The sequence below is a fragment of the Aquila chrysaetos genome, chromosome 19 (assembly GCF_900496995.4).
Source record: "Aquila chrysaetos chrysaetos chromosome 19, bAquChr1.4, whole genome shotgun sequence".
Classification (NCBI taxonomy): Eukaryota; Metazoa; Chordata; class Aves; order Accipitriformes; family Accipitridae; genus Aquila; species Aquila chrysaetos.
In genome coordinates, this window is record NC_044022.1 from 26,755,661 (window position 1) to 26,769,605 (window position 13,945).

The 13,945-nt window shown below is 49.5% G+C and overlaps 1 protein-coding gene across 4 annotated transcripts in view; it reads right to left on the reverse strand.

The window, feature by feature from the left end:
- SLCO2B1 (solute carrier organic anion transporter family member 2B1) overlaps nt 1-13,945 on the reverse strand; it is a 64,478-nt gene that overhangs the window by 38,769 nt on the left and 11,764 nt on the right. For 3 of the 4 annotated variants that reach the window (XM_030042974.2, XM_030042972.1, XM_030042976.1), the window contains exon 2: nt 8,121-8,224. In XM_030042974.2, the coding sequence (XP_029898834.1) occupies nt 8,121-8,201 (81 nt within the window). In that variant the 5' untranslated portion in view covers nt 8,202-8,224. Of the gene's footprint in view, nt 1-8,120; nt 8,225-8,446; nt 8,513-13,945 lie in introns of those variants that run through there. The other variant, XM_030042973.2, reaches the window with a different exon arrangement.

The window sequence follows — 13,945 nt, forward strand, 5'->3', positions numbered from 1 at the left end:
CGCCTGGAAGGAGAAACGATTACTGACACCAGCGTGACCCTCATAAACAGAGGGAGATTTCCCTGAGGACCAACTGCTGCAGAGCATAAGCTCAGCTCTGCTCGAGAGCCACAGGGCATAAATGCCTACAGCATCTCCAAGTTGCCAGAGGTCATATGGACATGCACACCAACATGCGCTTCTCCTGTCCCAGGAGATCTCAGTAGGGCTAACCCTACGAAGCCTGCTTTCATCTATTTCCTTCCCTGCCAGCGAAGCCTCCTTCATACTCCCAGCAAAAGGAGGGATAAGCAGCAGACAGCACTGTTAAGAACAAAGGCAACACACTAAAATCAAATTATGTCTGCTTATCAGCTCCCGGGAAACAAACCTGCCAACCTAGAGCATCCCTTTCCACTCTCTAAAAGTATAGGCTGTGAATCCTGTCCACATTACAAGCCTAACACAGGCTTGAAAGAGATGTGTGACACCAAGAGCTATGATTCAGGTCTCCTCCATTCAAATGCATGGCTGCAAGCCTAGTTTTGGTTGAGTCCCAAAGGTTGAGTCTGTACTTGTAGATTAAACAGGCCAGGGCCATTCCCTGATGCCAAGGCCAGTGGGAAGAGAATAGCCTGCATCCATCCTACCAAACTCACTGAGGCTTCAAAATAGGGCGGTTTCACTCAAAATGCTTACTGGGAACAGTCCCCTGTCCTCAGCTTCCCAGTTTTTGGGGAAAGTAGTAGCTGGCCTAGGGCCAAGTCATGGAGTAGGTGATAATTCAGAGGTACAACCAGATGAGCTGGAACGTTGAGGTCTGCTCAGGGTCTCGGTATGCAAAATGCCTCCTCCATCCCTGGAGGACCTGATCTGGGGACCAATGTCAACATGCCTAGCCATGCTCCCCCAGCCTGTGCTGGGGTGAAGGTGCAGGGCAGGCTCAGTCCTGCCTTTGGGATGTGCCCAGGAACATGGCCACACCACGACGCTCATCATAAGAGGGTTTTGGTTTTCTCCCAGCATGCCGCTGCTTGCAGCTCCAGTCATCCAGACCAAATCTCTACACTGGAAGAAAGATCCCTGTCTTTTTGCAGCCCACAGAGCAACTACCACCTGTGTCCCCCCAGTCTGCTCGGGTTTGGGGGATGCCCTCCATGCCACAGCCTGGAGGGCAGGGGATGAACATCCAGCCTTGTAGTGCAGAGAGCTCCTTCACTGAAATCTGCCATGCATTTTTATAGGCTTATCATTCCCTTTTCTAAAAGAGAAAAGCAGTACTGCAGGTACGGAAGAGCAAAAGCCTGGGTCAATGCAAGGGTATGAAGACATCACTGGTGGCAGGACATCCTGAGGGGATTGCAGCAGCTTAAGGAAACTGGAGGTGGAGTAACTGGGTAACACCAGGAGCTGGTGGGGTGGTTAAAGACAGCCCAGCAAGAACCCTCAGGTAGGCACCGGGTCCCACCAAGGCAGCGGGGGCGGTGGAAGAGCTGCAAAGGCATCTGACCACAGTCCAAACAGCAGGATGAAACGAAAGGAAGGAAATCCCCACAGACTGCCCGGCAGAGCTTCCTAAGATCAAGCTATTGATAACAGTTTTTAATTAAACATTTCAATCTCTTTTCTTCAATGCGTGCCTTTTTTAAAAATGACTGCTAACAACCAAACACATTAGAGGGGCCGACATCTAACACCTCTGCACTGTGTGTGTTGAAAGAGCAAAGACCAAGAGATTTATAAAAACCTGGATACCCAGATGGTAACTGCACTAGTTGCCGCACAAAAGTTTTTAGACACAAGTCAGAACCCCAGAGCAAGCAGGGAAACATTTAGAAAGTCAAAATCAAGATGGAAATGGTTGAGAAGGAAGAAACAAACAGGAATGCAAAGATCATTGCCTGCACTTTCTCCATCTTTTGCAGCGATTGTAAGTCAACTAGTTCTGGGAAAAAAGTCACAGAAAAACTCGGCTTTTTGCAGGATCGGCCAGACTTTCTGTGCTTTCTATGTCTCCTTGATGGTGATTTACTTTCCTAAGGTAGCAAAGTGGGAGGTCTTGCAATTAAAGCTCTGCAAGGTCAAGTCTCCTTCTTGCTCCTCAGGGAGTCATTGTGGGCAACCACCCTAACCACGGGGCATTTTTAGGCTGGGGTATATTTTAATGAGTGAGAAATAGAGCTGGTAATCACTAGTGTGTGATTTCCAGTTTGCCCCATTGTAACTGTGATGATGGCGGTGGGTGGTCAAGCCCCAGCAGTGTGTCTATCACTGGGGCCTCCCATTTGGTGCAGGCCTGACCACATGCAGACTCAGATGCCACCCTGCGCCTTTCTCAGCTAGATCTGGGAGACAGCCCATGCCACACGGCAGGCAGATCCTCTGCATCACCTTTCTGTGCCATCTAGTTATTTTTCCCAAGGACTTGAGGCTGGGGTACCTCCCCACCTGGACTGGGTCTGATGGGCTACCCCAGCAGCAGCAGAAGATCAGAAGGCAACCTCAGTCAGCAGATGCCAGTCTTTTCTCAAGACCCAGGCCCTGACAGCAGGTCACAGTCATGGAAAGACAGGAGCAGCCCCAGAGCTCGGCGCTCCCAGAAGCAACCCCAAGCCCAGCTGTCCGGCACCTCTTTCCTGTGAAGGGCCAAGCCATGCTCACACCATCTCTCCTCTACATCAATAGAAATAAAACAACTCAGAAAATCCAAATGAGTGCTTGCGTAGGTTGAGGAGGAAGGAAGGGAGGGGGGTTTTAATGGCTTTAAAGCCATTATTATAAGCATTATTATAAGAGCCTGCTCAGGCTCTATCTACGTTGGGATAACACCAAACATCGCACTAGACCACGGACAGAGGCTGCTTGGTACTGATGTATCCCTGTCAAAAACAACCCCCTTGCAGTGCCAGCGTGCAGACCAACCTTCCTCCTTCGGACATGTGCCACCACCGCTTCCCACCACCAGTGAGGCATGGAGAGTGCCTGAGACATCTTCCCAGTGCCCCAGAGGGAAGAGCAGCATCTCTGCCAGGTCTTTGGTGATGTGCCCTCACCCACAGGCGACGACATCCCAGCCCTCCACAACCAGCGCTGGGACGAGTGCGTCTCCGCTCTATCACACATTGAACGAGGAGCTTCTCCGCAACTGTGCGCTCTCTGGGGAACTCACTGCTTTTCTGCTTTTCTCTATATTTTTCAATATATTTTTGCAGGCTTTGCTCTACTAAGCCTTGCATTGTGTCGGTGAGGTATTGCTGCTCCCACTCTGCACATGTAAGAGAATAGAGAAATGTACTCAATCCTAAGCAGCCAATAAATTGCAGAACTGGGGATTAAATACCAACATCTCCTCTCTTGGTGGTCTGGAAAAAACTTCTTACAAAGCTTCCATTGTGTTTCCAGTGTTGATCATGCAGTTTGGCAACAAATCCTCCATGTAAGGCCTCTGAAAGCTGCACACACAGTCTTGCCCCTGTTGTCACAGAGAAGTCCTTATCACGCTGTTTCCATGTGTTTGGGAGACTCTTGCTGCTATTTTAAGAAAGGGTTTTGTGCCATAGCACATGGTAACATCCTGTGCACTGGGCTGTGCTTACAGAGAGGAGAGAAAGGGGCTGGGAGGAATCAGCCTCTTCCAGTTTAATCAAAACCAGTTGCATGTAATTGGGCACAAGTCCCTACCACTGCGCAGATCCATTTGTAATAAAGGCTTGGGGCAGGGACAACTCTAGTTTGTTCTTGAACTAAAGCACAGAGCAGAAAACATCAAGGGCTGAAGCTCCCACAGAGGGTGAATGTCCTCAGCCAGCACCTCGATAGCTTTAGGAAGTGTGTATTGCACGCCATCCCTTGAGGAGGGGTGTTGGATCCACAGCTGTATCTGCAAATGAACCTGGAAGCCACCTCTGGGGCATTAAGGTCATTGGGCACGTCCTCAAGGAGCAGGACGGCAACAGGCAGGGTCTGGCAGGGATGGGAAACACGTGTCCATGGGACCACGGTGTTCCACTGGGGCCACTCACCTTCCCACGCGTGTCCTTACCAGGAGGGGTTTCACCAACCTTGTCAATAGCATGATGTGCCCCTCATACAAGCCAGCAGTGGCCACATTAGCAACCACAGTCTTCAAATGTCCAACTGGCCTTTCAGGTCTTCTGGATACCCCAGTTTTCTTGGACAAAACCTCTTTATATTGACTACAGTGGATCACACTATGGACTATGCTTTACTGCCTAGCAAGTCATCGCTCTCAGTCTGCTTCGTCTTCATCCGCAGGTAAACTGTTGCCGTAACACACACATAGTCCTTCCAAAAAAATTTCTCCTTCTGTAGCGGTCTCCGTCAGAGGATGCCAAACTACTTCTCCACATCTTTGCAAAACCCTGCAGGGAGGCAGCTCTTTGGCAAGACCACTCTTCCCAAACTCCTGTGTCCAGCATGGGATGCTTAATGCTCCTTGAAGCCAAGACAAGGTGTTGGACTTGAATGGAGGCAGCAGCAGACCTGATTTAATCTGCTTTGATGGACTGTAGGAATTCATGCCAGGTATCTCTAAAGGCTCAGGGACCATCAGCCCCGGGAGCGTTCCTCAGAAGGACAGCTTTGAGCTATGCCTTTCAGTTGCATTTTGACACGTGGCAATTAGTTTTCGTGACACACTCTCTCTCTGGAGAGAGAGAGAGAGAGAGAGAGATAAAAAAAAAATTGCAGTGCTGTGATTTTTGGTCCTTCAGCCACTTCAAATGCATAAACCACATTGTGCAATGGTTTTGTGTTTCTGCAAGAACCATTCATACCCTGGTCTCAGAGTTATGTTCTTTGAGGAAGTCATTTAGAAACCGGACAGGGTGACCTAACTTCTTGAAAGAAAAAAAAAAAAACACCAAAAAAAGAGATCTGGGGAAAAACATCCTGTGCTGAGTATAATTCTGTGCTTGGTGACATGTGTGGTCAGGTCAGCTCTGCCTTAGGGGTGAAAACAAGCCCTTCAGCAGTTTACTGTGAAACATACAATTGGAAAAGAGGATTTGCTCTCCTTGGCTGTGGGCTGCAGGCAGGATAACACCTGGCAATGCCAGGATAATGCCTGGCAATAGCTTCATTGAGGTTGGTCCCAACCTGATGTGACTGCAATCATCCCTGCAGCCTCCTGTGATGCTGCTCTGACCTGGAAGGATCAGTCAGGGTCTCCCTGCTGAGGTTTCCAAGCAGAAACCCAGCAGTAGGGTGTCCATCAGGAGCAGAGCTGGTCTCCACCAAAACCCCCTCCCTTCCTGCCCTTCTCAGGGTGGGCTCCAGGGACCCTTCAGAAAGCAACAGACTCGAGCAGACACAGGCAGTTTCAGAGCTGCCCATTGCTCTGCTCAGGTCTGGCCTGCAACACTCCCCTCCAAGAGTTTCCTCTACATCTACCCTCACAGATACCTTTGCTCAGCAAAATAGATCTTGATTCTGCTCACAGACCCGAGCTGACTTTGTACCTCAGCAGCTTTAATCTTTGAAGTTTCGAACCCCTTTAAAATATCTCCGCAAGGAAAATCAATTCGATTTTATTTTTAAAGATAATCTTGCTGGCAAGTGAAAAAAAACCAAAACAGCTGAATGGACTGAAAAGAGGACAGAGGGAGAAATCTCAGGACTGTATGGCACCGAGCTCTCCCCTCTCCTGTGCCTCCAGCCTCTGCAGCTCTGGTAACCCTCTGCCTCAGTGACTTCTTTTGAGCTCATTTCCCCTGTGCCACAAAGGATGAGGGTAATTAAATTCACCAGCATTTGTAAAAAAACCTCCTAAACCCAAAATCTTCCCCACAAAATTGACAGAGCAATCCTAAGCCTTTAACACTGGCTGTCATCTTTTGCTCTACAGCCTGGTGAGACTTTCTAATGAGTCAGGTAATTGGCTTCCAACTACACTGAGTGTCTCAATAAATTGATGATAATGCTATCTTTCCTGATACAGTGCAATTATTCAGCCAAAAGAGAATGAACCAGATGCTGCAGGACAGAGAGAGCCACCTCAGGGGCAGCCCATGGTTCTGCAAAGAGCTCCTCAAACTTTCGGCTGGAAAGGACCTGAGGATGCATTGAGTCCAGCAGGACACTTACAGCACTGCATTGCCGAAAGACTTTGAAGAAGCAAGGTTTATATGAGTGGCTCTGGCCTATGTTAAAATTAAATGGAAAGGCAACAGAGAGAATGAGGAATCTGGCCTCCCAGCTTACCAGGTTGCTACCAACTCTCCTAAGCAGATGAAACCATCATCTCCCGCACACGCTTGCAGTGACATGCTAAGAGCAGCTCATGTCAAATCATGTATGTATGTACTTCATGTATACAAAGAAAATCCCCAAAACTGTGGCTGCATAGTAACAGAAAAAAACATTTTCCATCTCATTCTCCATTTGTTCATCCAGCAGTTTTTGATCTGCTCCCACATCATACCACCTTTGGCTCCCCCAGACCTCTTAAGCTCCCACTCCACAGCACTCTATTCCCATAGCAAAACACTCCATACCTGTCATCTCTGTTTGTTTAAACAACAGCATCTTGAAAGTTGATGTTAACAAGCCAAACAACATGCTCCATTGAACATAGCAATTGTCATCCAGCTAGACCAAGAGTTGGCTTAGTTTTAGCTTCTTGCTTTGTGACATGTGAGGAAAGAGCACAAAACTTCCAAAATGTCCTTTTTGTAGAAAAGAAGACGGAAATATGAACTTGATTCTGATGCAAGCTGAGCACTCACTTTTTCCAACATCACTGTGGTCGATGCTGATTATTATTTCCATTTCGCAGATGCTTGTCTTTCTTACTTAAATGTCTACACCTTTTTTTCTTTTGAGTGTTGCTACACTTCTCCAATAGTACCTTGCAGCAGACCACCAGTTGCACAAGTGGTATGATCACCATCATTACATGGGATTTTTTAAAAATGCCATTAGCACTATACAAAGAGAAAAGGATTCTCTGCCACCTCCATAGCCAAGGATCATGGATCCTTCTCTGCAAACAACTGAGTGTGCAAATAACGAGCTGAGGAGCACTCTTGGCACCGACACAGCCACGGGTAGGAGGCAAGAGGCCATGCATATCTGCAGGCAAGCTCAAGGTCAATGTACTCATCCCAAACAGGCAGCACTGGCCCCACCACCAGAAGATCTCAGCTTCTACCGCATCCAGCCTCACACCTCTTCCCAGCTTTGGGAAGGGGAGAAAAAGGGACCTTCACCCAGGGTTCCCTATGTTTCAGCAGTTTGGGTGCTCCGGGACAGAGGAAACGTGGCTTCACACCTACGTTGGCGAGTCGAGCTGGTCCTCTGCCTTCCCTGGGCAGCCCCTTGACCACCAGACTGCTGTGCAGACATGACCACCACCTCCTGCCGTTCCCATCACAACCAACTTTTGGGGCTTCTCCAAAGGGCTTAATGAAGTCCCCTCATCTGGCTGCCTGCACTGGACCTGGCAGAGCTCTTGGGTGGAGGTGTGGAGGAACCACCTCCCTGCATGACCCCAGACACCCAACAGCAAAACAAGGAGGAGCCAGGTGAACTTACATCAGGGTCAGGCGGCGTTGCAGGGCAGGTGGCCTGAATTGTTGCTTAGGACATATATTTTCAGTGAATAAATTCAAGCAAGGGCAGGGTTTAAGCCAACCAGATGCCATTCTTTGCCTAAATGGGGACTAATACCCAGAGTTTTGCAGGCTGCTATGTGCCAAGCTCCAAGAGTGAGCACCAATTCCCCCTTTCCTCCAACTCTGCTGCCCCTGTTACCTATATGCATTTATCATGTATATCATAAAAAAATTATTTCCACGAAGACTGAGGCTCATAGCTGTTTTAAGATCTGGGATTTGTTTGTCCTGAAGGTTTGCTTTGGGCTCTGGGAGTTTCACTGACAGAAGTTAAATACTGCAGAAGCTGAAAGTTAAACTTGCATTGCAACATCACTGTCCCACCACTTGCTTTTGGTTGGAGACGGCTGCAGATTCAACGGCACTTCTGCCGTAGGGAGCACCCGGAGCATTTTCCAAATACATTTGGTAAACAGAACTCCTATCAATGTCTTCTGCAGAAAGCTAAACTCCTCTTTAGCAAGTCAGTAATCCAAGGGGGGATTATAGAAAGCAGGAGGTATTTACCTTGATACTGAGAAATGGGTTCCTGCAGAGTGTTTTCTGGGTCCGATCCGGGTAGCTGCTCTTTGTAGTGGTACTTGTCATTCTGTCAGGTCTGCTTTATCCGCCTGCCAAAATAAATCATTCAGCACAATGCTAAGTTGCTCTGCCTGAATTCGCCTTGCTCAGCACAGCAAAATCCTGTCGTGCTTTGCAAACACCCACACAGCAGGCACATGGTTGTTGTAAGCAATTATTAATTATTCCTGGTTTTCATTTCTTCTAGCACTTTGCGTCTGCAAAGCAAAAAAGCAGCATGCAAAACACTAACACGCTAATCACCAGGGCACCTGAGACATTAAAAATTATCAGCCGTTTCACTTCAAAGCAACAAAGCAGTGCTGGGCCAGGATCCTGGTATTCCCAAATCCCAGCCATACCAGAGCACAACTGGGGCCAACGCTGTTCAACATAATCAAGGACAATATTGTTTAAACATTATGTGGGTGAGTACTGTTTAACATCCTTATCAATGACCTGGGTGATGGGGCAGAGTGCACCTGCAGTCAGCTGGCAGGAGATACAAGACGGGGAGGAGCAACTGCCACAGCTGATGGTTGTGCTGCCATCCAGAGGGACCTCAACGGGCTGGAGAACCTCATGAAGTTCAACCAGAAATGCAAAGTCTTGCTCCTGGGGAGGAACAACCCACAGGCTGGGGGATGACTGGCTCTGCAGAGACGGACCTGGCGTTGAACACGAACCAGCAACACTCCCTCGCAGCAAGGAAAGCCAGCTGGGCTGCATTAGGAGGAGTGTTGCCATGAAATCCAGAGCTCCCTTCCAACATCAGCCGTTCTGTGATCCTGTAATAATCACTTCAATACCCGTAGGAGGAAAGTGGGCAATTTTTACTGTCCCAAGCTATGGAACATTAATTGCTCTGACCAGCCCCTTCATATCCTTGAATCACACAAGACACCTTGGCTTCTTTTTGTTCTGGTATCAACCACATGCCTAGATCGACCATCTCAATTAGTAAACAGATCTCCAAACCTCCCCTAATCCCACCCTGAACCCCAGCCACAAGCAGCACCCTAGGGTCTTCATACAGTGCCTGGGGCAGGCTCTGGTCTCCACCGTGCTGGTGCAAATATCCTTGAGCCTTATTCTCCTTCCCATGGTAGTGCAGCTCCACAAATCCCATAGCAGCTCCTCTGATTTGGTTAGATACAGCTGAGACCAGGATCCAGCCTCTACATTATATATTGCACTACATCAAGCTGTCTTAGCTTTCTAGGTATGTTTGCAATATGCATTACACAGTGACACCGTAGTTGAAGGTCAATGCTACGGAGTGAGAAAAGTACCCACAGCATTGAAAAGGTGGGAAAAGGGGTTGAGAGGAAGAACCCAGCTGAGCATTAGCTCAGCTCTTGAACGGTACTGGAGTAGTCTTGGGCTAAGTGTGAGGGATCTGCCCAGACATGAAGATCCCACCAAGGCGAGGCCAAGCTCACCAGCTGTGGCTGAGGTCACATTTGCTGCTATATGTCCTCATGGGATGTAACTGGTTTCAGCTCCCCATCACACAGGGCTGATGGTTGCACAGGGGCATGGTGTGCAGAAGTGTGCGCATGAGATCAAACATCTTTGGAGAGGCTGGCTGGCCAAATTGCCTTCCCAAGAGCAGGCTATAGACAGCCATTGCTCTGCCTAAATGATGGTGGGTTTGGGGGACTTCCCTACTGGCTCAGAGGCAGGAGCTCCTGCCTGCAGGAGGGGGCTCAGCAAGCCCTTCTCCATCCCTCCATACGCTGGGTGTCTGATGGAGGAAAGCCCTCCTTTCCCGCCTCTCATTTTCACGCACAGTGTTTTCACATCTCCCCTGGAAGAATCCTTCCACAGTTGCTTTCTGGCTCCCAGCCACCACTTAAATTTAACCAGGCAAAGAAATGTAAACCCATGGGAAGCCACTGTCCCATTCCCTGCACCGCTGACCTCCTTCCCTTTGGACCTGCTCTCCCTCCTCCCTTCTCACCGACTACATCTGCGGAGTGAATGGTGTGCGGGAGGATGATGTCTTTGTTGGGATTTTAGTACCCAGGCTTCCTGCTCAGGAAGCTGTATTGTTTGGAGGCATGTTAAACCCATTAGGCTTTAGCCTGTTGTTCAGTACACTCTAATAGATGTTTCCACCTCAGTGGCATCTGCAAGCTCTACAGCAAATGGGGTGAAAGGCTTTACATTATTATTTTGCGTAATTCTATTTCCCCCATGATGAGAGGCAAAGGAGCAAGTACCGTAGCCTCAAACAAATTAACAAATGTACGGGTTGATGTAAATTCTAGCAAGAGGACACTGTCTTAACTGTGGCATTTATACAACCCTTGAGTGCAGTGCACAAGAGAGGTAAATTCACGAGGGGGACCTGCACACCACTGAGTTACAAGCTCCACAGCATCCTCTGCAAAAAGCAATTGCTGCCCTCAGCCCCATTTCAAGAGATGAGATATGGCTACAGCAAAATGGGATGGGATCAATAAAGTAAATTTGATGGTAAATTAAAGCATCCATGAAAAGCTCCCCTGAACCTCTGGAGGGTTAAGCAATACAGGAGCAAAAGCACCTGCCTGTCTCCAGACCACGGCGTCCAATATTGCTTGTCTCTGAGAGCAGCGCTGTGATGAATTATTTACAGCTACCAAGTTTGCTGCTGGAGCCTCTTGAAAGCTCAGGGGCGACACAGGGGAAAGAAAAAGGGTGCCAGGGTAGCAAGGGAGGAAGCCAAAAGGAGTCTGAGCCCGGATTTCCAGGGATGGGCATGTTCATGGAGCTGGTAACCATCATAGGTTTAATGCCCTTCTTTCCCTGGTTATCTATATTAATGTCTTTGCTAGCCCTTCTCACCAAAGACGGACTCAGTTAGACCTCCAAACAACAATTCTGTGGTCTGTAGGAGTATTTTGGTCCCCCTCCCCATCCTTTTCAGGCCCTCCTTTAAATGTGTGCATCCTTTAACCCTTTAGGGTGGCCAGGAAGCTGCTACACATGGAATTAGTCCAACCTCTTCCCTCATCAGCTTTCATAGTCTTCTTGGTAGAAAAAGATGGTAGAAAGCACTGATAGAAATGTTTTCACTAATTCCTGACCAAGCAGGGTGCAAAAGCCCCTCACCCTTTGCCATGCACCATAATCACCCCAAATTTCCCACACCGCCATGGAGGGACTCGGTTCTTCTTTCTCCAGGGGTGGGTGTCCTTTGTGTTAAGGACAACCTGCATCATCTGTCAGCAGCTGGTGGCCAAGGATGCACAGCCATGTCTGACTCCATCCCACCACTCACACCTTCATCTCACCTTCAGCGAGGTTTCCTACTTCCATTTCAGTATTACCTGAGGGTGCGCACTGCCTGTGAAAGAGGGAGGGTGGGTGAGCTGCCAAGAGACCCGAGGAGAAACACTCAGCAGAGATCTGAAATGTTGTAAAGGTTGCCAGCAGTTAAAAATGAAAATAACCTATAGCATTTAGATACCGTTCATCCACAACGCTTCTTTAAGCATAAAATGAAACAGAAAAGTACTTTGGTCCAGCACAAAGGACAATGAGCAGACCAAATAAAAAGGCAGATAAGTCTTAACCGGTAAAAAAAAAATTGCATGAAGATAGCAGCATGCTAAGTTCAGTCTGGTTCTTGTTTCCTTTGACTGGATCGAGCCCAGCCGTGGCAGCATCCTCTGGGGATGTCATTTGCTTGCCGAGAGCCACATTTTTCTCCTAGTAGATGGACATCTCAAGATGGAAAGATTATTTTTGATTAATGCAATTTCTCCTAGGTAAGGTCAAGAGGTCTCACTGAATCTGCTCCTCTGCAGGAAGGAGGCAGAACTGGTGCTGCAGGATTAGTGCTGCAGGCTGGGTACAGCAGGGGAAGGAAGCAGAAAGGAGGGACGAGATAGCAAATGCTAGAAGATACACCGGCATCAGAGTAAGGAGAGAGGAAAGCAAAAAGAGCAAAACCCAATGGGAGTGGGGTGGGTGGACACACGTGCCTGGTTCAGGTCTGCAGCCCTCAGCTCCCTGATGGCCCAAGCCCCCTCCAGCAGCCCACGAAGAGGATGCACGGTGGGAATTGCTATCCCTGCCTTGCTCCAGGCCTCCCAGCACCTTTGCTGTGGTACCCGTGGAGCATGCAGGGGCCACGCCGGCACAACGGGAAAAGGTGAGAAATAGTCAGTCCCGGAGTGCCACCCCTTGATTTTGGAGACCCTGACCCAAACGCGCTCCCAGACCAGCCCTGCAGGACCAGGACCAACAGCACCCACCTCCCAACCTCAACTCCAGAGCAAGCTGCTTCCCATCTTTGTGCCTCAGTTTCCCCGAGAACAAGCCAGGGAATAGATACCACCTGCCTCTATAAAGTGTTTGGGGAGCAGTGGATAAACCAGGACAGGCAAAGGCTGTGGGCTGCGACAGCGCGGGCTGACTTAGCACAGCGGGAGCCATTCCCCAGCCGTGCCGGGGAGGAAAGGGTGCTGCAAAGAGCCTTGTTTACTCCGTCTTGCAACTTCTGCGCTCTGCACCCAGCTGTGCCCACGAAGCAACTTCATCCTAAACAATAAAGCACGAGTTGAGATGCTGCTACAAGAGCTTGGACCTTCTAATGACTTCCACAGCAACCCTGCAGCTGAGCATCTGCTCCATGCCAAACCTCCTCCTCCAGCTCAAAACTTCATTAGGAGGGTGTCGGACCAAGGTTACCCCCCCCCCCCACCGCCACCAGCAGTGGTTTTAAGCCAAGCAGCAAAACATTACATTTGGTTTTCAGGGTGCCGTAACGTAGCGGGGGCAGCTTCGGTGTCTCTCCCAGCTGCAGGGGATGAGTAAGCTCCTTCCCAGAAAAGCATTTTGCAAGGCCTTTTTGCAAGCAACGATCGCGCTGTGAATGCAGGAGGCCAGCACCGTTTAGAAACACAAGCCCGAAGTGGCCATCCCACTTGTCTTAATTAGCAACCTGACAGCAATTAGGCTGTGTTTGCACAACATAACCCTGATTATACAATGTGCTTAACGAGTGTCAGCGGCTGCTGTTTCCCAGCTGGGGGATGCTGTCTAGAGGGCTGGGGTGGCTGAAGAACCGGGCTGTGGCCATGGGCAAATCCCTGCCTGCAGGAGAGAGGGCAGAGGTTGCACTGAGCTGCCTTCAGACCCAAGGGCAGCATCCCCCCCTCCTTCCCGAGCCCCCTCCAGCCAACCCCAGAGACATGGTTTCTGCACATTGGTCTGTTGGCACTGGTGATGGGTCATTTCTGCAAAGCTGGAGTAGATGCCACGTCTTGACTTCAGTCCTCTGCTCCTGGCAAGATGTTAAGCAGGACGACACAGCCGCTGGAAGTCTGCTTGGTGAGCTGATGGCCTTTCCATGACCGAAGGGATGAGTTTGCCCCGTACGTGGATGGGAAGGAACTTCTGAGAAACACAGTAGTGGGGCAAGGAGTGATGGCAAAGGCACGTTTCTCCCTGAAGACCTCCCAGCGGAGGTGCCTTAGCAGCGGGGGTCTCCTCCTCCAGGGATGGTCTTCGCCATGGATGGCAAGCAGCAACAACGCAGCCAGAGTCTGCTCCCCATCACACCTTCACATCTCACTAGCCTGCAGAGCAGCCTGGTGCTGAGAAACCCCTCTGAGCATCTTCATCCACTTTGCTATTCGTCCTCCCTTCCCCTGCTCGACCACGAGGAGTGCAGCCCCACAGCGAAGCAGCTGCTCCAGCCAGCCCTGGCATTTCTGCGCTGCTCTCTCCTGTACAGCTGTACCCATCAGCTCCGATACAGCTATATCCATTTACAC